Source organism: Protopterus annectens, chromosome 4.part0, assembly GCF_019279795.1.
Source record: "Protopterus annectens isolate FY-2018-M chromosome 4.part0, PAN1.0, whole genome shotgun sequence".
Lineage (NCBI taxonomy): Eukaryota > Metazoa > Chordata > Ceratodontiformes > Protopteridae > Protopterus > Protopterus annectens.
In genome coordinates, this window is record NC_056733.1 from 1,886,894,916 (window position 1) to 1,886,922,336 (window position 27,421).

Below are 27,421 nucleotides of genomic sequence, written 5' to 3' on the forward strand. Positions count from 1 at the left end.
AAACTAAGATAAAAATGCAGGGTAATGAAGGAAAAATGAGACACTGGTGCTTTCCTGCTTACCTGTTAAAAGTAGAGGAATTTGAGGAATGAGTAGTGGAAATTATTTGAGAGTTATTAGGGAAGTTAAAAAATTCTTCAGAAGTTATATCTAGTGAGTGGGATACAAATGGAGTTTAAAAACAGGGTAGAAATAAAAGAAAAAGAGATATGGTTAAGAAGTTATAGAAATTATTTAAAGGTGCTGACAAAGGTTGAAGTATTGCAGAATAAGAGGAAAGTCACAGAATAAGAGTCACAACTGCAGATAGTGAAGAGAAAATGAGAGTGTCAGCATAATATGCATGAGTTTAGAATGATTGCTGTTGTATAACATTTGTGATAACTCCAGAGCACAGAATCTTTTAACACAACGATTTAGGCAACGGAATGTAGAAGGGGTTGTTGACAAACTTAGGGAGTGTGTAAAAATAAAAATAACCAGAGATTCTGTAGAGGTGTTAGAGATATTTCTAAAATTTTATGAAAATGTATATAAAACAGAGAAATGTGAAAATCAGAAAAGGAGACAAATGGAAGTATTTATGGAAGATTTATGTATGCCAAGGTTAGAGGTAATTAAGTCTCAGCAACTAACAGTTAAGATAAGGAGTGATGAGATAAAAAACAGAGATGTATAATAAAGATACATGAACAGATAGTAATCCTGTTTAATTTTTTTTAAGTTAGGAAGGAATATAGTGATAAACATTTGGAAGGTTTTGTTTAACACAATTTTAAAAGAAGTGGAACACCAAAAATCTTCAAATAAAGTTGTGGTGGCTGAAATACTTAAAGGAAGTAAAGACCCATCGGACCCAGCATCATATAAACCAGTTTCAATTTTAAACTATGATTATAAAGTGTTTATGTCTGTACTAGCTCAAAGAATGGCAAAGGTGTTGCCAAAATTGGTAGACATGGACCAGTGTGGTTTTATGGAGGGGAGGCAACATTTAGCAATATTAATAGGGCAGTGATGATCCAAAGGGAAGCAGAATGTTAGAAAACACTGCTGTTTTTGGTAGGTCTTTATGCAGAGTAAGCTGGGATTTTATGAGCAGGGCAATGGAAGCATGTGGCATTCCGTGATACAATAATAAGGTCAGGAGGATATGAAGCAAGAATAAAAATGGGAGGGTTCATCTCTAGTAAGTTGTATCTGAACAGAGATGAACCAGGCAGGGGTGTCCTCTTTCCCTTTTGTTATTTGCTTTGTATTTAAAGACATTGGTAAAGTAAATAAAGGACTCGGAAATAGAAGGATATAATTGGTATGGTAATCAAGAAAAGTTGGCCTCATTTGCAGATGATATTAGTTTATACTTGCTAAATCCAGAAAAGGACATCCTAGTGGAATATTTTGACACCGTTTCAAGTCTTTTCAGGATAAAAAAAATAATGAATGTAAAACAAAGGCTGTAGCTGTAAATTAGTCTTTTGAGCTGTGATTTAGGACCTGAATTGCCTAGACAACGTAAGGCCTTGTTCGTTTTAATGCTGAGGGCTGCCAAAAAAGTAATGATTAGAAAATGAAAATCAGAGGTTAAACCCACTGTATTTAAAGCAGGGAAGACTGTAACAGAGATAAAAGAAGTGGAAGTGGGATCTTTAGAAAATGGATGGAGCAAATTGCATGGAAATGCATGGAAATTGTGGGAACAATAGATGCAGAATAATTCTCTGGAGAAGGAGTGAGGCTTAAGGGGAAGGTAGGAATTGAGCAGTTTGTGTAATGTTGTGCTGATGAATAGTTATAAAAAAGAACATATATAATGTTTAGTGTATGTAACTGGAAGCGTTAATATGATTTGTTTTCTTTTATGTCAATGTATGTTTGCCTATGTCTTAAGTGATAATTTAATGAAGGTGTTAAAAAACACTTTTAGTTACAACCATCTGTTAAAGCATTCTGTAGAGAATTAAAATCTTCCAGCTCATTACTTTCCTGAAAAACATTACCCATTGCCTCTCTCTTCCCTGTCATACCTCCAGCATTTGCCATTTAACTGAGGAAAAATCCTCTAAAGTTTACTTAGGATATACAATTACCTATGCAAACACTCCCATGTAAAAATCCTAAACCTAGTTTCATACTTGGCATCCTTACAAATTTCTTCTTGCTGTTCCTTTGTAAGTTACCTTTGTATTCTCTTTTTCCCTGTCTGTTTCGTTAACATCCTCTGATTGAATCTTGTGGTTGCCGTGCAGTATTTTATATGTCATATTAAGTATGCAGCAGCTTCTGTTTTGGGTTCAGCTAAAAAGTTTACTAGAGCTGGTGTTTCATTTAGCACTGCCTTTCCCATACTCTTTGCCCGTATTCTCTTAATTATTCCTGTTCGGGAAGGCATTCACAAACTAGTAGTCCAAACTACTACTTAGCGTCATCTTGCCCTGTTCGTTGGTTGGTTCATTGGTAAATGCTAGTCTGTCGGTCTGCAGACTGTTAAAGCTTGGCCAATAATTGGGGGTCAGACTCAAGCCTTCTACCTTGTTTCTGTGAAGTGAAGACCTTACCCTTTATGCCATCCCTTCCCCTAAAATACTAGGCTATTACTCTGTAGACTGATACAAGCCTAGCTAAGAAGAAGAAATACGGGCGGGACAGATTTGTGTCTCAGAGACTCCCCCTTTTGTGGAATAGACTCCCTCTCCACGTAAAGCAGAGCATCTCATTAAACCTTTTTAAGAGCAACCTGGATAACTGGATGGGTAACAGAAAATACACCCCTGGGATTCCATCTATGTCCCTGCTGGACAGTGGCATAGGGTGCTGACTTATTGGAACATGTGCTAAATTCTTGGCTAGGCTTGTAAGGGCCTCAGGGCCAGTAGCCTAGTAACTTCCTATGATACAGTTGAAGAAGTCGCAGCCCTAATATCGAATGCCACTGTTTTTTCTGTCTTGAATGCAGAGAGTTCATTTTGGCAAGTGATGCTTGATTACAGATCTTCACTACTGACTATTTTCAGTACTCCATTTGGAAGATATAGATTCCTCAGGATGCCATTTGTAATAAATTCTGCAAGTGAAGTCTTTCAGTGTGCAATGGAGCAAATTTTTTCAGGTTATCCTTGTGCCATAATAGTAGATGATTCATTGGTTGGAGACAACGGTGAAGCAGAGCATGACAGAAACCTTAGGGAACTAGACAGAGCACATGTAGTGAACTTGAAGCTCAATCCTCTGACGTGCAAATTCAGACTACCAGAAGTTACACGTGTAGGTCATTTATTTACTAGTACTTGCGAACAGATCCGTCCGAATAAGCAGCCATTCTAGAGATGCCAGCACCAGATAATGTTCAAGCTCTACAACGTTTTCTTGGTATGGTCAACTATTTAGGTAAGTTTATACCAGACTTTAGTGATTTGACAGCACCTTTGAGAGAACTGACACGCAAAAATGTTATATAGTCTTGGTTGGAACAGCACCAGAGAGCATTTGAAGACCTCAAGCAAAAAATTGCCACCCCACCTACATTAAGATACTATGGATGTCAAAAAATCAGTAACTCTTTCCTGTGATGCTTTAAAATTTGGTCTTGGCGCAGTTATTCTTCAAGAGGACAGACCACTAGCCTATTCATCTAGAACTCTTACCCAAACTGAAATGCAATATGCTCAGATTGAGAAAGAACTTTGGCAATAGTATTTGCATGTTCAAAGTTTCATGATTATATTTATGGTCGAGCTGTTCAGATTGAAACTTATGACCAACCTCTAGTCACTATTTTAAAAAAGCCTATGCATTCAGCTCCAGTGAGATTACAAAGAGTGATGCTCAGATTGCAAAAGTACAACTTCAACATGGCATGGTCTTTGCAAAAGGTAAACTTCTTTATTTGGCTGATACCTTATTCAGATCGGCCAGAAATACAACAGAACATCTTAATGCATAGAATTTTGACTTTTATGTCATGGAAATGCATAATTTTTCTACCATGAGAGTTGATGAGCTGAGAGATCGTACAAAGACTGATCCCATTTTGCAAAAACTCAACCATTTCATTAATGCTGAATGGCCATCAAAGAAATATCTAGTGTACCACCTGAAACACAAACTTATTTTCCTTACAGCGATGAGATGTTGTTGGAAGAAGTTGTATCATGGTCACCCAGGTTCCGAACCTACCAAAAGAAAGGCGAGATGACTAGTATTATGGTCTTCTCTAGCAAAAGATATTGATAAAGTACTTTCTTCTTGTTCAGTATGCAGTAGCACTAAACTGCATTTGCAAAAAGAACTAGTTCCTGAACTACCTTGGTCAACAGTAGCCACTGATGTATTTGAGTGGAACAATCAGCATTACTTAGTGTTGGTAGACTCTTATCCAAACTGGTTTGAGATCAATTTACTACCTAACCCAACGTCCACTGCTGTTATCACCAAGTTGAAATGTCATTTCCCAGTCCATAGTCGTCCACATAAAGTTATTTCTGACAATGGTAACAATTTTACCAGTCAGTTGTTTCAGAAATTTGCAAGAAAATGGGACTTTGTCCATGTTACTAGTAGTCCAGAATGCCCACAGTCAAATGGACTAGCTGAATGCGCAGTACACAGTGCAAAGCAATTACTAAATAAGTCAAAGCATGATAATACTGATGTCTTTTTGAATTTACTCAATCTCAGAAACATACCCCGTGATTATATACTTGGCTCACCTGTTCAGAGACTTCTATCTAGGCAACCAGAACAACATTGGTTATCAGTTCCAGTTTATTGAGGCCTAAAGCAATGAACAACAGAACAATCAGAGCCCAAATATTTAGAAAGTGTTCTTTCCAGAAGTCCAGCTATGATAAATCGAGCAGATTTCTTCATCTACTGAAAGAACAGTGAGGATACAAATGGCGAAAGGTTTTGACCGTATTGGTCAAGTAACAGGTATATGTGCCGGACCGAGATCCTACTTCGTGGAATCTGAGGGTGTGGAGTACAGGAGAAATCACAGACATCTTCTTGTATCAGAATCAATATCACAGCATTGTTCCTGTGATACAGACTCTAGATCTCAGAGCAATCCAGACAATGTTCCCATTGCAAAATGTGTTTTAATTTCTACTTCCGTTCCTGATGTCCCCAAAGTTGAACATTCAGCAGAGACAGTCCCAGTCACTAGACCTAGTTCTAATTTTTATGTCACTCGATTTGGTCATATTTCCAGACCTAGTGTGAAATACAGAGCAACCTGGATATAATTGTATACATGTACTTAGTTCTGTATAATTGCATGGCAAAGAATTATTGTGTATCAATTGCATGTCATTTAATGCCATCAATAATGTATGACATTTCTCAAAGAGGGAGGATGTAGAATAGTGTGTGTGTGTGTGTCTGTGTGTGTGTGTGTGTGTGTGTGTGTGTGTGTGTGTGTGTGTGTGTGTGTGTGTGTGTGTGTATTGTACCTTTAAAAAGCATTTCAAGGACAGGCACATGCATATAAAATAGCAAGCACGTGCTAGCTTCAGTGGCATTTTGAGAGGGCAGCCAGAGAGTGAGCATGTATGAATGTGATAGCTAGTTTGTCTATAGGTTTATCTAAGTTAAAGTTATTACGCCTCAATCCTGATGTGTTTGTACATAATAAAGCTGCTTGAACAGAAACCACAGATGTTCATCTATTTTTCCTGACTAGACAAGCGACACCAGACATTTCTATAACACAGGAAGCTTGTCACAAATATGCTTTGCAAGACTTGGATGGCTGCATGCAGGCAAGTTCAACAGATAGAGAGAGAAGGAGTTTAGATGCAAGTCTTAAGGAAAATAAACTTACAGAACATTAGCAGATAGTATTCTAAAAATTAAGCCTGTGTGGGAATGTAGAAATAAGATTCTACCAACAGGGATGCCTGACAGTAGCAGTACTCAAAATAGAAAAGAAGGGGTTAGAATTTACTGGAAGAAATTAGCAGAAGAACCAAGGTACTGAGAGAAATTATGAAGGAATATCTTTAATTCTGTATACTCGGAGCTTTTTACACATATGTCTCTGGTGGTCTGGTATCAGCAATCTTGTCAGCAGCTGCCCGAATGAGTGGTTGCGAGTTCAAGGCTGTCTCGTTCAATGTGTGCAATGCATTTCTGTCACTGAGTAGATAGTTATGTCTGTATCACTTTACTAGGAATTACTTAGGTTTAAAGTTACTTACTGCTACTGCTTTGCTTTTAGTGTACTCATTCAATGTCTGTTTTTCTAAAAGGAACAACAAACTGTCTATGTATAATAACATAAGGGAGGCAGAGTTGGTATAATGGTTAAGGTCTTTACTTTACAAATTCTATTGATGTCACAGACCAGGTTGATGTCTCGCATCCGGGTTACTCGAGAGGAGCTTGACTTGTGGATATGCAGCAGTCCCATCAGGGCAGGGTCTGAGATTGCTTTGTATGCCAGACAGAGGTCACCTCTGAGGAGTTTGTAGGAGACTGAGTAGAAGGACAGGGCTTTTAGCCTATCTGTGTAGGGTAGATGTTTGAGGCCATGGATTCTCTGGGTGAAGAATCTCTGTGGTCTCTCCAGCTGCTGCATGTGCTTTGTGAGGTACATGCGGAAAGGGGCATTTTATTCAATAATCGGTATTATAAGGGAAGAATACAGAGATGTTATGATTATCTTGTCCCTGGATGAGATATCCTTGCTAATGAGGTGGGCCATGTAGAAAGCTTTCCATACAGCGGAGGCAGTATGGTGGTCAAAGTCAGTTTGCTTTCAACCTGGGTTCCGAAGTCCCTTATGACTGATTGTGTGCTTAGTGCTTTATTATCAATGTGATAATTTGTGGGAATGTCATTCTCCCCAAAAGGGATGGTGATACATTTTTTTGGCATTCAGTTTGAGGCCATATTTCTGGCACCAATCATTTGTTTGGGTGAGCCCCTCTTGAAAGATGTCCATATCACTAGGGGAATTGATGACAACACCCAGCTTGCAGTCATCTGCAAACTTGGTCAGCCATACCCCACTATATTTGGCTTGCACCTCTTAGAAGTATATCCCAAACAGCAGAGGCCCCAAGACCGATCCCTGGGGTACACCCGCTTGTTACGGGTCTACTACTTGAGGTGGCTTCCCCTATTTTGACTAGATGAGTTCTGTCAGTGAGCCAGTTTGCTTCCCATCTGGTAACATTTGGATTGATGCCTAGCTGAGATAGTTTATCTATTATACCTGAGTGGGGAATAGTATCAAAGGCCTTGGCCAGGTCAAGGTAGGTGGTGTGCACTGTCTTACCCTTCTCTATGGCCTTGGTGACTGTCTCAAAGAAGTCGACCAAATTTAACAGGCATGACCCCCCCCCCCCCCCTTGACAAAACCAGACTGTGTGGGATCAAATGTCTGGAGGTTGCCAATGTTCTTGTTTTTGAGGTCCATGCTTGCAGATCAGGCTAGTTAGGCTGATGGGTCTATAATTTCCTGGATCAGTGGACGCTCCACCTTTGTGCAAAGGGATGACATTAGCTGTCCTCCACTCTGCTGGGACGAAGCCGGTACTCAGGCTTTGGTTGAATAGTGTGCCTAATGGTGCTGCCTAGTTCCTGCCTGAGTTCATGTAGGATGCAGCCTGGGATGTTATCAGGTCCCATGGAGGCTGTATTTTTTGCCTTTGAGAGGGCAGGGATGACTTGCTCTCTAGAGATAATGGGAGGGGGCAGGTACTTGGGATGTCCTGTTTTACTAATGGGGGACAGAGGAGTGAAGTTTTCACGTAACCTGTCAGCCAGCAGGTTGGCTATATCTACAGGGTTTGTGTATATGGTCTTTAACCACCTGTTCTGAGCAGATCTGGGTGCTTCCCTTGAGATTGCAGACATATGTGAAGAAAGCCTTATGATCATCTTCATAGGTAGGTACTAGGCTATCGGCCTTAGGGCCTATACAAGCCCAGCCAAAAAGGTACCCTGGCTTTTGCTATCCAAGAAAATTATTTTCCTGTGCCACTGTCGAGCAGAGACAAAGAAGTGATCCTCAGGGTGAATTTCCTATTTCCCATCCAGTCATCAAGATTTTTCTTGAAGAGTGCTAATGAGGAGCTTTGTTTGATATAGATAGGTAGTTTATTCCAGAGTATGGGATGTCTCTGGGACAATAAACTCTTGCCTCTCCATAAATGTAACATTACAGTCACAGAGGAAACACTGTGCAAACACCTGTAGATATGTCTTTTGTTTAAAAATGAGTTAAAATTTATTTCATCAAGTTAAACAAAGTTCAAATGGTTAAGCACTTTCACCCACTATATGTGGGCTTCATCAGAAGTCTCTGGGACAGGAATCTATCCCTCCAGCATGTTCTGTTTATTGTGGTGACAAGGTTTAGGTCCCTAGAGCATGTAGCTCGGAGGGATTGGGATTTCTTTAAGTGGAGGATGTCCAGCAGCTCTGGGTTTAACATGGCTTTGTATGTTAGGCAGAGATCACCTCTGAGTAGGCGATATGCGACGGAGTAAAGCTGGAGTTTTTTGAGATGGTCTGCGTAGGGCATCTGTTTGAGGCCGGTAATCCTCTTTGTGAGTTACTTCTGTGGCCTTTCCAGTTGTTGTAGATGTCTTGTAAGGTACATAACAAAAGGGACGTTGTACTCTATAATGGGTCTAATGAGTGATGAGTAGAGTGGAACAATGACCTCATTTTTTCTGGATGAGAAACCTTTTGGGATGAGATGTGCCACATAGAAGGATTTCCTGACTACTGTGGCGATGTGATTATCAAAGGAGAGACTACTGTCCCCAGGTCTCCTACCACACTTTTGGTGTTAAGTATACTACCGCCTATGTTGTAGTTCATGGGTACAGAGTTTTTACCAAAGGCCATGGCATTGACACCAGACATCTGTCTCAGTGAGGCCCTTTTGTAGGATGTCCACGTCATTAGGAGTTTCGATTATGGCTCCTAGTTTGCAGTCATCTGCGAACTTAGTTAGCCAAAGACCTTCTGTGTTAGCCTGTACTTCAGAGAAGTAGATACCAAACAGGAGAGGACCCTGGACTGAACCCTGTGGTACTCCACTTGTCACTGGTCTGAAGTCGGATTTGGAGTCTGCTACTTTCACAGTGTGGGTTCTGTCAGTGAGCCAGTTGGCAGCCCATCTTGTGACATAGTGATATATACCTAGTTTAGTGAGTTTATCTTTAATTCCAGAGTGGGGGCTGGTGTTGAAAGCCTTGGCAAGATCTAGATAGGCTGTGAGAACCACCTTACCCTTGTCTACAGCTTTGGTGACTGCTTCAAAGAAGTCTGTCAGATTTAGGAGACATGATCTGCCTTTTACAAACCCGAACTGGGTGGGGTCCAGAGTTTGGAGATTACCAATGTCTTTATTTATAAGTTCCATGATGATACGTTCCATGGCCTTGCAGACCAGGCTCGTCAGGCTAATGGGGCGGTAGTTCCCAGGGTCCATGGTGGCTCACCCCTTGTGGAGTTGGATAACTGTCGCTGTGCGCCATTCAGCAGGCACAAAGCCTGAGGTGAGGCTATGATTGAACATGGTACTAAGGTGGGGTGCCGTTCTGTAGTTTGTGTAGAATGCAGCCTGGGATGTTGTCTGGTCCCATTGATGCTGTGTTCTTGGCTTTAGAGAGTGTGTTTTTTACCTGTGCAGCCGTGATTACAGGAACTTTGCATTCTTCTGGCATAGAGATGGGCTCTTTAATGGGTGAGAGGGGGATAAAGTTAGCACTGAACCTATCTGCCAGGATGTTGGCAATATCAGTTGGGTCTGTATATTTAGTGCCATTGTGCTGTAACTCAGAGCAGATCTGAGTGTTGCCATTGAGATTCTTGACATAGCTATAGAATGCTTTGTGGTTGTCTTTAGAATCAGTGGCGATTTTGTTTTTGTAACTAGCTTTGGAGGATTTTATCAGGGATTGCAGCTTCTTACTGAGGCTGATCAGGGAGCTCCTCCACTCATGGAATTTTACTTTGTTTTGCAACAGTTTCTTCCTTCTGCTGTACAGTTTGTTTATGGCAGGGGACCACCAGATTGGCATCCTTTTTTTTGGAGGATAGCGTCTTGGTTCTGTTTGGGATAGCACGATCCATGCACTCATGTAAGTGCTTATAAAGTGCAATTGTGTAGGATTCAGTAGTCGTAACTGTATTGTCCATCTGCATGGGTGTCATGAAGTTCACCACTTCTGTCTTAAGAAGCATGAAGTTGGCTTTGGAGAAATTTTTTACCATGGTTTCCTTAATGGGGGGTGGGGCAGGATGTGGATATCTATGGTAATTAGCGTATGGTCAGATCAGACCAATGAGGCGTTGACTTCAGGTATGGAGCACTGGTCACTCATGTTGGTAATGACTAGATCTAGGATATTGTTGCCCCTGTTGGGGGTGTGGATAAGTTGATCCAGGGCATTGGAGTTTATGAATTCCAGAAAGCGTTGAGTGAAGGAGTTGGTACATGAGTAGTTTTCCCAGTTAATGGTGGGGTAGTTGAAATCACCCATTATTAGGGTGTTTGGTTGAACCCTAATATTTTCCAGTACATCAAGAAAAGAGGAGTGGGAATCCTGGGGCATGGTAGGTGATCTGTAGCAAGCTACAATTTGGATTGTAGTTTTGCCCAGAGTTAGTTGCACTTGGATAACCTCGGCTGCATTATGCTGAGCAACTAGCCTGGAGGTGTGGCTATCCTTAATGAATATGGACACACTTCCGCCTTTGGTGTTCTGGTCCAGGTTACATGGCCGAAAAGTGTGGTATGAGTTATAGCCTGGTAGTGCAGGGGTGCTGTCTGGAGCCTTGATCCAGGTCTCAGTCACTGCACAGATATCGATGTTCTCCATTTTAAGGAGAGCCTCGAGTGAGTGCATTTTGAGATTTAGACTTCTAGCATTGAGTAGCATCACCCTCAGTTTTTGCTTGCCTGTTCCTGTTATGGTGGTGAATTTGTCATTTGAACCTTGCCTAAAAAAGGCACTATAGGGGCAGCAAGAACCTTAGCCAGTATCCTGAATCCCAGGGGTGACAGGTGCAGGCCATCACTGGCAAAGCATCATGATCTGTCGACCATGTCATCCCAGGCAGACAGATACTGGATCCCTTTAGAATGGCACCAGAAGCTTAGCCAATTGTTGAAATTGATCATTTTGTCCTTGTACTGCGGCATCATTCTGGGTGATGGCAGAATGCTACTCACGGCTAGGGTCATACCTGCCTGTGCTACAAGATTGGAGAGCTCTTCCATGTCTCTTTTCATGTAGTCCAGGGATGTACTTCTCAGGTCATTCACACCAACATGGACAATGACAGAGTCATATTTGTACTTGTGGAGTGACCTGAGTGCGTGAGTTATGTGGCGGATCCTGGCACCCGACAGGCAGCTGACAGTAATCTTATCCTTATTTAGCCTGGTGAGTGGGACATCAGTGTGCCTGACTATAGAGTCACCTATGACTAGTGTGTTGGGTACGTTGTTTTGCCTTATTGGCTGTGGTTGAGTGGCACACTGAGTCTGCGGGCTATGTGTCATTTGGGTTGTGTTGGGGGGGGGTGGAGGTTGCTTGCATTTCTGCTTTGGAGGTGTCTGTTGCTTGAGCAGATTATTATTGAGAGCCTCAGCAAATGTTTTTGTGTTTCTATGTGTGGATGTTGGTGGTGTAGATTTAGTGAGACTATGTGATGAGTGTGGTGTGGTGCAAGTGTTTCCCTTCTCCTCTTGACTGTCAAGTTCATTCTTGATTGGAGAGAGCTTTACCTCCAGTTTGGCTAGATAAGTGCATCTCTCACAGATTGTAGTGTTGGGTGGTAGGAGGAGAGGGTTGTCTGTGTACATGAGGCAATTTCTACATTGCCCCAAGATGCCCAGATTCATCAGATAGACAGGAGAGAACACTGGGAGCTGACCCTTGGACATGCCTGAATAAAAAATTGTTTTCCTCTAGATAAGTGAGGAAAGTGAGTACAAGAGCTGTTTTTCTCTAAGCAAGTGAGGAAAGTAAGTACCAAAACTGTTTTCCTCTAGGTAATGAGGAAGGTTGAGTGCTGTAGTAATTAGTAGGTTATTTAGTGCTTACAAGTTCTGAACAAGTGCTGATCACGAATAAACAAATTCAAGTGCTAAAACTAAGAACCTGTATCTGGACTAAACTAGTTACAGGAAAGGAGGGGGAACATATGGATGTGGCCAGTTTGGACTCGAAGTTTGCTTTGGAGGATTTCAATAGTGCTCTTATTTGCTTGTTCAGGCTAAGGAGAGATTGCTTCCAATTAGCCACTTGCTCCTTCTTGGTCCTGGACACAATTTTTTTTCCTTTTTGTTATAGAGTTTATTTATTGTAGATGTCCACCAGACAGGTTTCTCTTCCTTGAGGAGGAGGATTTTGTCCTGTGTGGTATTCCTAATTCCATGCAGCTATATAAATGCTCATATAGTACTTCGGCGTAAGTTTGGACATATGTGCCAGTTTCTGTGCAGGGGAAGGGGGCTTCGAAACTGTTTGTACCTTCCCTCAGGAGGTTGTAATCAGCTTTGTAGAAGCTTTTTTGTTTGATCCTAGCTGGGGGGGAGGGTTGGCGAAGATGGTGACTTTGAAAGTGACTGCTTTGTGGTCGGATCTTACCAGGGATGATGACACTGTAGGGATGCTGCAGTGGTTACTCATGTGGTTAATACCAAGTCCAAGATATTTTCACCTGTTGTGGTGGTGTCAACCAACTGCTCCAAGGCATTTGCATTGATGAAATCAAGGAATCTCTGGCCATTTGTGTTTTGGCATGAGTATTTCTTCCAATCTATGGTTGGGATAGTTAATGTTGCCCAGGATCAGGGTAAAGGGTTGATAGATTCGAAGAGGTCCTGATAGGTGGAGTGGGCATCTTGAGTCCGAGTTGGAGGCCTGTAGCTAGTTATGATTTGAATAGGGGTTTTGTCAGTTCTTAACTGCACCTAGAGTATTTCCTGTGCATCATACTGTCTGACCAGCCTAGAGGTGTGTATGTCTTTTATATATATATTGCAACTCCACCTCCTTTTGTTTTGCTGCCAATGGCTTTGGGTCTGAATGAATGATAGGATGAGTAACCTGGTATGACTGGGGTGCTCTCCGCAGCTTTGAACCAGGTTTCTGTGACTGCACAAATGTCATCTTCTTCCAGGGTTAAGAATGCTTACGAGTGAAGTTTCATGTTGGGGGGGAAAAAAGTTGAGATCCCTTATAAAATCCTCTAAAGTTAGCTATGAAACCAGAATTGCAGCAGATATTAAAGACAACCGCAAGACCTTCTATAGTTATGTAAAGAATCTCCACGGCAATACCCATATTTGCTCTGAACTATTGCACAATGGTACCTCCTATACTGATCCAACAGATATTGGCAATATCCTGGCCAACAGATTCAGTGCCAACTTTATCCTCCCCCCAAAGGACCAATTACAATACCAGTAGATTGCCAGGCACCCAGTATTACTGGTGCACAGGTTAAAACAGCACTGTCCAAGGCCAGGAATCCAGCTTCTATGGGACGTGACAATATCCCTGGCTGTGTTCTACATGAACCACAGAGTGAACTATCACCACACCTGTGTGGCCCTGTTCAGTCACAGCCTCACCTCAGGCTTTGTCCCTACTGAATGGCACACTGCTACAGTCATCCCTCTCCACAAAGGAGGATAGACTACAGACCCTATCGCCCCATTAGCCTGACGAGTCTGATATGCAAAGCTATGGAACGCATCAGTGGGCAGTGGCTCAAAAGCAAGTACTTTCTCTTCTCAGTATCAGGGCTATTGAATCTGCTCCAATAGAGCTAAGAGGACAGGGTTTCTACTCCAGACTGTTCCTGGTGCCCAGAAAAGAGGGCTCTTGGCACCCTATCCTGGACCTGTCCATTCTCAACACTTTCCTGGTGGTCCCAAAATTCAAAATGCTTACACTACAACAGCTGCTTCCTATGCTAGCCAAGGACTCCTGGCTAGTCACCCTAGACCTAAAAGAAGCTTATCTGCACATCCCCATAAGGGAATCTTGCAGGAAATTTATAAGTTTCAGGGCAGTTCTGTGCACTTCCCTTTAGCTTATCTACTGCACCCAGGGTATTCACAAAGTGCCTGGCTCCAGGCATTGCATACTGCAGGCAAAGAAAAATTTAAATTTATCCATACTTGGACAATTGCCTGATTCAGGCGGAAAGTCAGGAAATGCTGCTTCAGCACCTGGCATTTGTAAAGGGACTTCTAACTTCTCTGAAGTATACCATCAACGAAAAGAAATCACATCTGGTGCCAGCCAAAAGATTGTATTCCTGGGAGCAAGCTTGAACACAACTTCCCAGAAGGCATTCCTTACTCCAGAAAAGCAGGTTTATCTGACAAACTACTTCAAACTAATGGCCACCAGAACCCAGCTATCTGCAAGAAAAATACTGCAAGCCCTGGGGTTCATGGCCTCATGCATTTTTCCTAATTCCATATGCAAGACTGCATATGAGGAAACTTCACTGGTACTTAAAAAGTCTCTGGTGCCAACATTCTCAGGACCTGGAAACAATTATTCCTATCATTCCTTGTCTAACGGCAGAGTTCCTTTGGTGGGCAGAGGCTTGCAACCACAGCAAGGGACTCCCTTTCACTCAACCCCTCACCACCCAAACCCTGACAATAGACACATCAGACTGTGCATGGGGGGCTCACATTGCTGGCAAATGCATTCAGGGCAAATGGAGGCCAGGACAAATTCACCTACATATCAGTCAAAAAGAAATGTTAGCTGTACAGAATGCTCTGACAGACTTCAAATACCTTATCCTTCCAGGACAACTCTTGATAAAGACAGACAGCACCACAGTTATGTGGTACATAAACAAGCGGGGGGAACTCATTCCTACCCACTCTGCAGGTTAGCCATGGCCCTGTGGAACACAGCCTTGAGCAACCAAGTGCACCTGCAAGCTCAATTCCTTCCAGGCAAACAAAATTCACTGGCAGACGACTTAAGCAGAAGTCTACTGGACTCACACGAGTGGAAACTGGAACCCAACTCATTCAAACTTCTAACCCACAGCTGGGGGACACCAGAGTTGGACCTATTTGCCTCCCCCTAAAACCATCAATTGAGCAAATTTTGCACCAGAAATCCCCACAGCCAAGCATGGAAATTGGATGCCCTATCCTTTACATGGGAAAACCTCTCAATTTATGCCTTTCCCCCTCTGCCCCTCCTCTCAAAAGTACTACTCAAGATCAAACAGGACACGCCAAGGATAATCCTTATTGCACCGGACTGGCCCCGCCAGCACTGGTACCCACTCCTACTCAGTCTGGCAGCAGTGCCACTCTGGCACCTACATCAGATCCCCTCCCGGCTGTCCCAGCAGGAGGGACAGATTTTGCATCCTCAGCTGCAAACCCTGAACCTTGCAGCCTGGCTTATTCCCTGAATACCCCACCAGCAACCCTCAGCAAACAGGTGCTGGACGTCTTCCTTGAGGCCAGAAGGCCTAGTACTAGGAAATCGTATTCAGAAAAATGGAAAAGATACTGTTCTTGGAGCCAGTCTTAAGGAAAGGACACAGCCGTGCCCGCCTTACCTCAAATCCTAGATTACCTAGCAGAGCTGCTCCACAAATGCGTATCCTTCTCTTCTGTTAAGATTCATGCATCGGCCATCTCAGCTTATTATAATACTGAGCCACCTCTCTTTTCTCACCCTCTGGTCAAACAGTTCCTGAGAGGAGCTAACAATTTAAGACCCCCAAGGAGAGCTCCCACCCCTGCCTGGGGCCTTAACTTTGTACTAGAGAAGCTCACGCTTCCCCCTTTTGAGTTTGCTGCTACAGCACAGTTAAAATTCCTCTCTTGGAAAACAGCCTTACTTCTAGCCATCACTTCAGCAAGAAGTGTGTCTGAGTTACAGACACTAATGGCTGTGGAACCCTTCATTATTTTCCATGCTGACAGGGTTTCCCTCAGGACTAACCCATCTTTTATGCCCAAGGTGGTATCCAGTGTGGCTCTAAACCAACCCAACCATTTACCAACTTTTTTCCCTAATCCTCAGAATAAAGGGGAACAGATCCTGCACTCTGGACTTACACAGATGACTCAGGTTCTCCCTTGACAGGACTAAGCCTTTCAGAAAATCTGACCAGCAGCTAGTCAGCTTTGCTACAGGGGCAGAGGGCAAGGCCATTTCAAAGCAAGCCATTTCCAAATGGATAGCACACTGCATCCATTGCTGCTACAAACACCATGGAAAACCTTCCCCACAGGGGTCAGAACTCATTCCACTAGGGCTACCTCAACCTCTACAGCATTTCTCAGGGGAGTCCCTACCAGGGACAGCCTGGAAGCTGCAACCTGGAGTTCTGTACCCACCTTCACCAAGCATTACCACTTTACCTGTCTTTTCTAAATGCAGAGCTGGAGCTGGATTTGCCACAGCAGTCTTACAAGGCCTGCTAGCCAGCCCTACTATTACTTGACTGCCTCCACCTTTCCTCAGCTTTGGGAATCAACCCGAGTATGATGACTGCAACAGTGAAACCCGAAGAACATAGTACAGTTGTGTACACTTACCATAAATGTAGATGTTCGAGTGTATTCACTGTTGCAGTCCTGGTCACCCTCCCTCCATCCCCCTGACTCTTCTGTGCTTTCTACCAATCCTCTTTTTGGCCATATCTTATGGCTATGGTATATATTTTTTACTGAAGGTGTTCCACACCATGTAATTGCTTCCTATTTTGGGGGCTCCTGCCATCTGGGGCAAGAAGAACTGATGTAATGGCATCTGCTGCATGTTTTATACCCGTGACGACCTGACGTCATGGAAGAGGCGACAGCATCCGATGCAGAAATCCCAAGACTCTGGTATTTGGGCCGACTGAGGGCTACCTGCAGGCAGATAACCCAAGTGTGATAACTGCAACAGTGAATACACTCGAGCATCTACATTTATGGTAAGTGTACACAATTGTACTTTTTGCATCCAGGAAGAAAGAGGTCTTTGTCTCCCTCTATTCTTCTTTCATTAGGCCAGTCATCGAGTACAGTACCCTATTTGGCATGTACCTCACTAGACACCTGCAACAGCTGGAGAAGCCACAAAAGTACCTCACAGAGATGATCCTAGGCCTTAAACACTTATTCTATATGGACAGACTTAAAAAAACACCAACTATTTTGTGTCTCATATCGACTACTAAGAGGCGGTCTCTGCTTGACTTGCAAAGCCATGTCAGACCCAGCTCTGTTAGAAATGCTACCTCTAAAGAAATCCCAATCCCTCCGCACCACACGCTCCAGAGACCACAACCTCATTACTGCAGTCAACAGAATGTGCTGGAGGGATAGGTTCATAACCCAGAGACTGCCCATGCTATGGAATAAACTTCCCATACATGTCAAACAGAGCACTTCACCGGCCCTCTTCAAGAGAAATCTTGATGAGTGGATGGGAAATAGAAAATTCACCCCGTTGATCGCTCCAGTGGCTCTACTCGAGGGAGGTAGTGGGATCAAATGTCAGGTGGCACAATGCCAGGGTAATCCTATGGGCTAGGCTTGTAAAGGCTCCAGGGCCATTAGCCTAGTACACACCTATGAACCTATGTTTAGACTCAGTGTTTAGCAGCAAGACCTTTAATTTACATTTTGATGAAATTTTCATGTTGGTAGTTTTGACCTCATGGCATTGACTAAAAAAGGCACTATGGGGGAGGCAAGAGCCTTTGCCAGGAGCCTGAAGCCCAAGGGAGACAGGTGCAGGCTATCTCTGGCTATACGCATAGGATGATGTAGTCTCTTTAATGCTTTGTTCAAATCTCTTGGGTCAGTGCATATTCTGACTTCATCTGAGCCTTTTTTGTGGGCTGCTACCATGGACAACACCCATTCAGTTGGTTCTGTAACTGGACAAATTGCACCTTGCTGCCCAGTTTTATCCAACTTAGCTTTGACCATATTCTGCATAGCTGTCAGAAGTTTTCTTGCTGATCTGACCACTGGACTGACCTCTGGATCTAACTTCATAGAATACACAACCGGAAGTTTGCCTAATTTGTCATCGAAAATATCAGCATATTCTGAGAAAATAGCTTCAGTAAAATTGGAACTGAGACGTGCTTATATGATGAACTTCTTTGGTAAAGGAAAGCAGATTCATTCTCAAACTGTCTCTTAGACCCAGTAATGACTGCGCAGTCTTCAGACTATGTAGAATAGTAAGCTATAACAGTTCCTAGCCAAGTAACATGAAAGCACTACTGAGCCTTTAATTTGAATTTCTTCACCTCCATAAGCAACAAGTTTTGCACAACTGGCCACATCTGCTAACATAACATTACACTTTGAACCAGTGTCTACTTTGAGCTTGGTGGATTTACCATTGATCTGAACAGTACATAACACCTCATTCTTTGCCAGCAAATTTATATCAGTCTTTTCTCCAATTACTGATACACCATCTATGTATAAAGTAGGGTTGCACAGTTAAAATCATTAAGCACAATTGCAGTTGCTACTTTCTTGCTACACACTCACAAATGCTGCAGATAGGATATGAAGTATTAGCTAGACTCTATCCAACATTTTTTACCTCATTCTCACAATGTAAACAGTACCACCAACTTTCAAGTACTCCCTCATTCTACTCTACCTAAAAATAGCCAATCCCCAAAATACTAATGACTGCAAACCTATTGCAAGCGTTTGTTGTGTTGCAAAAATATTGAACAAAATTGTATACTGTTAAATTTTGGAGTACTTGAACTATGATATAGTCAATGATAAGATGAGTGGTTAGGCCGAAATTCAGCACACGTACTTAGGATCATAGCAGGTTACAAGGCTGTTGGCCTTAAGACCTCTGCAAGCCTAGCTATGTTACACCCTTGTTCCCTTATGGACCAAGATATATAGTCTATGTTTGCACACAAATCTAAGATCAGCACTGGCTGCCCCATCTAAGAGGGACATAGGTGAAACCCCCAGTGTAAATTTGTGGTTTCCCATCCAATTGTCCAGGTTATGCCTAAAAAGGTCGTTGTGGAGCTCTGTTTTACATTAATTGGGTGTATGTTCCAATGGAGTAGCAAGTGCACATTTTTATAGAAAAGGATCTGCTGACAAGTGCTATATTCTTAGATTTTAGGCATGCTTTTTAATATGTAAACCAATTAATATTGTTAATAAAACTGAGCAGTGGAGGATTTCTTAGGAAGTCGTACAAGAGCTTAATAGCTACCTAACTGATAGGAACTTTCATAGCACAAGCTAATGACTCCCTTTTTAATCAAGTTACAGAAGTGAGGGTATCCTTGAAGGGTCTGTGCTAGGTGCACTGCTTTTCTCAATATTTATCACCAGATTTCCCTTTGACCTCTCAGATTTACTGTGTACATTGTATGCATTTCTCATACAAGTCCATTAAAACTGTTCCATTCTCGAGTCATGTATCGAAAGACTTCTCCTCAGCGTGAAACTGGATCAGCCAAAACAATTTAGCAGTCAGCACAAAATCATCTAGAGTAGTACTGTTTGGTAGAAAGAGAAAAATAGCATTGGAGTCTCCCGTTGTTATAACAGATCCAGTGGGCACCCATCTGCCAAATGGAACTGAAGAAAAAAGCCTTAGTTTCACTAGATTTGACTTAGCACATGCTCTCAGTTTTGAGCTGTTTTATTGGCGCCGCTGTGTAACAACCCTCTTAGCTGGTGTCATATATGCTGAGACCAAGGTTTGCATTGACTTGTTTTAGCTGTATCAAATTGTTTTTTGTTTACTGAATCATTGTTAGATTGACATGCTCCTTGTATTGTCTTTATTCACTACTGATTGTGATCACGTCTTTAGGCTCAAACATTTAAATTTCATGGTTTTGTGAGATTAAAGCATTGTGGAGAAAGAGTAATCATTCTTTATTTTTTCTAAGAATGATCACTGTTTCTTCAAGCTGGAGTGACTCATTATGTAAATGTATAAATAAAGAAAGTAGAAGGAGACATGGGGACTTGACACCTTACTAAAATGCTTATTTGTGTTTTGTATGTGTACGTAAATCCCGGTTCTTCTTGTGTACATATGATGAGATTTATGTGTATTAAAGGTGATGAATTTGGGCAGAAATGCATGAAATGTTGGGTTTAAATCTTGTGCATGTTGAGTTACAATAGTAGTTCTTAAAAGCAATTATTTTAACACTGATTTTGGCTGAAAATTCAGAAGCGTTTTCCGTCTTAGCATAGTATTTGTATGAATTCAGTCTTTCACATCACACCTCATCAACTTCTAGGAAACCTAAAGCATTTCCCAGCTCGAGTCTCATCATGGTTTGGTCTCATCTTTGTAACCTTTTTTATGCTTTACCCCATAGACTAACGTGGGACAGTTGTTAAACACGTTCATTTTTAAACTTGTTACACTCTCTGCACTACTTATGTGGACATGAAATATCTGATGTATATTTCCATGGAAATATGTTGGGCCAGGCTCAGAAGAAATCCCATTTATATTTTGTGGAAGTGTTTTTTTTCTTATCTTTATCATTTAAGAAAGGCCTTGATGTCTAGTATGTTATAGTTGGCTGTATAATATAGAGGAAGATGGTACCTTGAGTATACCCCAGGTGACTAAGGTTTGATAACATCTTGGGTGCTGGAAGTGCTGATTACAGGGAGGGAAGGAATGTGTGACCATCTAGTGCTGATTTACCCTCCAGGAGGAAGGGGGTGGCCCAGTTTGCTGTGATGCTGACTCCTGTGGTGAAGTATGAGTTACAGGATGCAATAGTGTAGACTGGGGACATGTGCTTAGCTCTGCCAAGATGTGTGATATGTTGTAGCCTTTCAGGAGCATGTATAGGAATCGGCACAATCCCTGTGGAGGGAAAGACATAGCAGGTGGTCACATAAGCAAGTCTGCATGTTAGTTGCCAGAGCTGGAAGCATGCTATAAAGAGAAAACGTATGGCTACCTGGGTGAAGGTTTCCCTTTGTTGAATTGTGCCCCATGGAGGACTAAGGTGACCACCTGATTGCAGGAGAGTTGATTGTTATCAAGCACTGAGGATAAAAGCGATATAACATCTGGTATGTTAAAAAGTTCTATGGTCAAAGGAATTGTCTGTCTGGGTTACCGAAAAAGAAAAAAAAATAGCACTGGTTTGAGGTGTTGGGATCTCTATGATGCAGTTTATGACAGAGTCTACCTGTCTGTTCAGTCTGGTGAAGGGGGTCATCGGTTTGCCTCTCTGTAGAATCACCAGTGACTAGGAAATTTGATTGTGAGCTGGTTTGCCTTAAGGGCTTATCAGTAGAAGTGCTGGATACAGTGTTACTATGTGTAGCTGAGGGTTGCCTTTTTAACAATTTGTTTACATGGTGGCTGAGGACCCCTTTTTTATTTTGCTGTGCAGGAGGTCTTAGTGTTTTAGGAAGGCTCCCTGTAAGTGCCACAGCACAAGTAGTTTTATGTTTAGAGTCTTTATCATGTGCAGTAGGTGTGGTACAAGTGTCACTGACAGCCTCTATAGTATTCGTTTTGGTTGTGAGAGAGTTTTGCCTACACCATTATAAGTGTATTTGCACCTCTTGCATACTTTGTTTTATTAAGAATGAGTGGATTGTCATTGTACATGTGTCATTTGCTACAATGACTCACAATTCCCATCTCAACCAGACTGGCTGCAGAGACAGTTTGGAAGTACATAGCCATGGCTGCTGATCTAATAGAGAGGAGTGAGGGAAATTTAAATATTGAATAGGTCAATAACATAAGGAACTTGATGAGCAATGTTCAGCTATGTGCAAACTAGATGTTGTAGTAGTTAAAAAAAAATCTGTCTAAACAGTAAGGGTATTGTAAGGGAAACGTGTATTGTGAGAGGTCGCTGTCAACATAGATTACAAAGGGGAAGTAAGTTGCAAGATATCAGTGTCTATACAGGTCACTGCTAGGCACTGCTGAGCAGAGAGCAGCAGTTCTAGCTAAAGACTGTAAAAAGGGTTAAACCGTTTAGATATTCAGCACAGAAGCTCAGTTAGTTGAATTGTAACAAAACAGTGTGAAAAACAAATGAAACAGTGGATATGGGAATGTAAGTCTTAACTTGCTTGTAGATTACGAGCCAGGAATTGTGCAACTGCAATGCTTAAATAGGAGAGGAGATTCAGTCTAAATAAATAAATAAACAGCACCCTGTTACCATTCGGAAATAGCATACACACCTTTTTTTTTTTTTTTTTTTTTTTTTTTTACACAATCCTGGCCAGAAAGACTCCGGTCCCCTCTGCTCTGACTAAAGTGGAACCAAGGCAGTTAGTTCTAACTAAAGACTGTAAAGAAGGTCAACAAGTACAAATAATCAGTACAGAAACGCTCAGTTAATGCAGTGAAAAGCAAGTGCTGAAACAGTGGATATAGTAATGTAAGTCTTGGCTTTTGCAGAGTTTAGCAGAAACTAGCAACACTTTTCTCGAGTGGCATGGTTGCCAAACATCACCAAATGCCTCAGGAACAGAGATTCAAATTTTAAACAAGCTAGCCCTCTAGCCAGTCAAATAAAGGTACATTAAGACTTACACCACCAAGTCCCAGCTCAAAGGGGTGGAGGCTACCCTCTCTTCTGACAAGAGTGTAGACCACAAACCTTCTTAATGTAAAATAACTGGTTTTGAGCCCAAATATTTAAACCAGAACAAAGACGCTTAGCATAACGGGCACAGTATACCTTCACCAGCAATTCCCAGCTCAGAATGGTGTAGGCTATCCTGTCCTACCACAAGAGTGTAGATCACAAACCTTCCTAATGTAAGATAACTGGTTTGGAGCTCAAGTGCTTAATCCAGAACAAAGTTCTCTGTAGTCTTATAGAGGTTGTCAGTGACACTTGCACCATGCCTACTGCACAGGTGATGCAAGTTCATGACAGAGTCTACCAGAGACGTACCTCCCTTGACTATATAAGGTAAGACATGATCAAGCTCGATTATGTGTCTCAGGCAGGTATGAGCATAGCATTGAGCAGCATGCTACCTTCTCCAAGGATGATACCACATTACCAGCAGAAAATGGTTGATTTTAACAATTGTCTTAGCTTCTGGTGTCAGTTCAGGGGAGGTACAGTACATTATTTGATGGCCTGGGAGGACATGGTTGACAGACCATGCTGCTTTATCAGGGATGATCTACACTTATCCTATCTAGACTTTTAGATATTGGCAAAGACCCTGTACACCCCCATAGTGCCCGTTTTAGGCAATGCCAAACTGATAAATCTCCTGACTTAACCTTCAAAGGAATAATTGAAGGTGGTACTACTCAATGCTAGAAGTCTTAACAAGAATCTCCACTCCCTGCATACCTTCGTCTCCCTGCTGTCCCTGGAGAGTGTAGATATCTGTGTGGTAACAGAGATGTGGTTTATAGTCATGCATTGTACTCTGGCAGTGCAGGTTTATAATACCTTTCGCACTTTTAGACCAGCTACTGCACGGGAGGGAACTAAAGGTGGAGGAGTCTCACTCACAGTAAACAGGGTCTCGTACCATATCCTTACAACCTATAGCCCCCACCCCCCCATGTCTCAGGAAATCCATGCTGTCTAGCTCAATGTACTAGACTCTTTCACCGTTCAAACCAATGCAGTCTCCATGGAGGATCTCAAGTACCCCTCAATAGATTGGGAATCCTACACCACTTCTAATGCACAAGCACAGCAATTCCTAAACTTCGTTAATGCCAACACCCTGGAACAATTGGTCCATTCTCCTACCAGAGATACAGATATCCTTGACCTTGTACTTACAAACATGGGAGCATGTCCTCACTTGTCAGATTTGACCATAAGGCAGTATTGCTTAAACTACAGATTAAATCTGAGGACTCCACAAAACTAAAAACCTTTAGGAACTATTTCAGAGCTAACATTTATCAGCTAATTGGCACCTTGACTAATTTCCTAGCACCCCCATCCCATTAAACACCATGGCATATGCTGAGCTATTTACAAAATTCTTGTACAGCCACATTGATAGCTGTATAGAGTGAGCTGTGTCCACTCTTACTAAGAATAAGACAAACACAAAAGACAAGCCACTGTGGTTGGAATCACAATATCAGTTGGTTATAACAACAAAAGAAAAAAAAATCTCAACCAGGTGTAGGGGGAACAAAGCCCAACATACTAAAAAAACCCGTAACCAATCTAAACAGGCAGCTGAGTGGTTTAATTAGTATTTTAAAGGCTAAATTTGAAGAAAAAAATAGCTTCTCAAGCATAGGGCAACCACAAAGCTTTCTACAGCTATATCCATAACCTCAAGGGAAATGTACAACACCGCTCAGAACTTGTTGTAAATGGCATCACCTACACTGAACCGGAGGCCATTCCCAACCTTTTGGCTGACAGGTTCAGCTCAAATTTCTCCCCGCATCCCCCCTGATAGTCCAAAAGAAATACCATACAACACAATCCTCCCAGCCATTACTAGGGAAGAGGTCTCAATGCACTTTCTAAGGCCTAAAACACTGCATGGATAGGCCCTGATAACACCCCAGGATGCTTACGACATTTCATGAAACTGGACCTCTCTGGTCCACTTGAATCACTTTTCAGCTGGAGCCTACAGTCAGATTTTGTGCCCAAGGAGTGGTAGATGGCTACATTCATTCCCCTGCATAAAGGAGGTCCAACCACCGATCCTGGTAACTACAGGCTCATAAGTCTGACAAGCCTCATATGTAAGGCCATGGAAAGAATCATCATGGACATGATAAATGAGGGCATTGCTAACCTGTAAATGCTAGACCCATCGCAGTTTGGCTTTGTTAAAGGAAGGTCATGCCCATTAAATCTGGTGGATTTCTTTGAGAGGGCCACCAAAGCAATGGATGAGGAAAAGACTGTGCACACAGCTTGCTTCAGCCTGGCCGAGGCTTTTGTTACAATACCCCACTCAGGCCTTATAGACAAGTTCACTGAATTAGGTATAAACCCCTTCATCACCCACTTGATAGCCATCTGGCTCACTGATAGATCCCAGGATGTCTAAATAGGGGAGGCCACCTTTACCAAGAGGCCAGTCACTAGTGGAGTCTCCCAGGGCTGAGTACTGGGTAAACTCCTTTTTGGCATCTGTTTCTCTGAAGTGGAAGCAAGCGCTGATGTTTTATCACTGACTAAGTTTTCAGATTATTGCAAGCTGGGGATTATCATTGACTCCCCTGCAGACACTAGTATTCTTCAAGTAGGCCTACTAGTATTCTTCAATAGGTCTATTTTTGAATAACAAATGGTGCAAAAGCCATGGTGTTAAACTCAATGCTAAGAAATGGATAATTGTACCCTTTGGGAAGTCAACCATCCTGGCTAATTGCCATGTTGATGATACACCCATAAGAGTCGACCCGGTTGTTAGGGATCAGGGTACACAGTAGCCTTATTTTCGACCACCGTGTGGCCACAGTGGTGAGAAAATCCTTTTTTGTTCTACAGCTTATAAGGGCATGGCATCTAGGTCCAAAAGGTTAGTATCCCATTGTGTAAAGGTAGCATATCAATGCCTAGTCCTCAGTGTCCTTTTTAGATGTAGGGCATCATTATTCTTTTGTGAAAAGTTGGCTAGGCTTAAAAAGGCCCCAGGGTCATTAGCCTAGTAAAAATCTATGAATTGATGTAAAAAGTGGTAAAATGTAATTACATCTGTGCTACTGGCTAAGTGACACAAGCAGTAATTGGTCAAAATGGCAGTCATTCTTCTTGCAAACTTTTATACCTCATTTAAAATCTGCAAGACTGAAAATATGATATAGTAATTTTATTTGTGAATTTATTAACAAAGTATATGTTGGAGCTAGAAAGATCTTGATAGCATGCCGTGATCATGTAATAAAGTGCAACAGATGTGCATGAAACGTTTGAAGTATGAGTACGTGTCTTACAAGAAAGTTTTCTTTAATATGAATCTTCCATATAAAATAGATAAAGACATTAAGGATGCAGTTAATGTAATGGTTTAATCTTCTTCTGAGGTCATGGAAACAAGCCATTATCCCTAGTTGTGATGGCTGAATACCTGAGAACTAATTGCATATCTGTTAATAAGGTTAAATAACAAACTTCTCAAATAATTGTATGACATGTTGAGGTCTGAGGAGTGCTATTTGTTGTTTAGGTGGTGCACTGGTGCAGTGGTCAACATTGTCACCTCACAGTAAAGGGTTCTCAGGTTAAATTCTCAGCTGGGGTGCCTTCTTTGTGGAGTCTGCATGTCCTCCCTGTGTTCATTTAGGTTTCCTTAGGGTGCTCCAATTTCCTCCCACATTCCAAAGACATGCGTCTGGAGCATTTCTCCCCAGACTTCCAATGAAAATAAGCTCTGTCCTAGTCAGACTTTCCTGGTCAACAAATGTTAAATAAAATACTTAAAATACTGTGCTGAACACTATTTGAGCAAGGTTACTGTGATCTCTTCCACATTATCCAAGCTATTTCTTTCCTTGTTGCATTTGCTGCCTCCTCACACTGTAGCAGCAGTTGGTTGCGTTATGTTATGTTTGCATTTACATGCTCATTCTAAAACTTAGAGCTTGACAAGTTGAAAAATGTCGGATATTTAACATTTGATTGGAGTCAGCAGTTTATGTGAACTAACAGCACGTATGATTTTAATTATCTTTTGTGAACTTTAATATTTAAACAGTTGCAGTGATGCATTTTTGCTGACATGTCTTTTTGGAAGCAACAAGTCAGTTGCATGAATTTCCTGACAGCAGAAAAAAACTCAGAATACTAACATTCCTTCTTTCCATTTCAGGTGAGGTCATTAAGATAAACATGTGGAGGATGTTGCTATGTGACGCCACTGCTGCTGTCATGGCACAAGGATTCAAAATTCTGGGCCTTAAACCAGTGCAGAAGATGTAAATCTTGAGTTCCCAAACTCAGACAGTTGATCGCACCTGTAAAAGTGCATATCAGAGTTATTATTTTTTTTTTAATATTTCTAGTTTCAGTGAATTAAACAGTAAATACAACAAACAAAAATGTCTCTAGTTTTATGTTTTCTTCTTGCTGTATTTGTTTTTTGTGCAGTGCGCATGCCATTGCCATACACATTTTTGCTTGTAAACAGTACATCATTATTAGCCCCCTTTTTCCCATTTTCTACATTTCATTAAAATTAGGAGTATGTATTACCCCAAGTATTTTAGTTGATAAGTTAGCTTAATCTCGCTCTCCGGGAAGTAAAAATGCATATGTCCAATGGGATTTAGTGGGAAGAGATGAGATTTGTTGGGATTTAGTTTGTAATTTGAGATCTCTGAGAATTTGTCAATGGCTGTCAGTATTTTAGGAAGATCCGTTGTGGGGAGTTGTAGGTATATATTTAAGTCGTCAGCAAATGCCGAATATATAATTTTAG

At 41.9% G+C, this 27,421-nt stretch overlaps 1 protein-coding gene across 3 annotated transcripts in view; it reads left to right on the plus strand.

Moving 5' to 3' along the window:
* Positions 1–27,042, plus strand: part of RARS1 (arginyl-tRNA synthetase 1) — a 1,169,219-nt gene extending 1,142,177 nt beyond the window's left edge. For all 3 annotated transcript variants that reach the window (XM_044069555.1, XM_044069556.1, XM_044069554.1), the window contains exon 15: positions 26,813–27,042. In XM_044069555.1, coding sequence (XP_043925490.1) covers positions 26,813–26,922 — 110 coding nt within the window. In that variant the 3' untranslated portion in view covers positions 26,923–27,042. The remainder of the gene's footprint in view (positions 1–26,812) is intronic.
* The last annotated feature ends 379 nt before the right edge of the window (positions 27,043–27,421 follow it).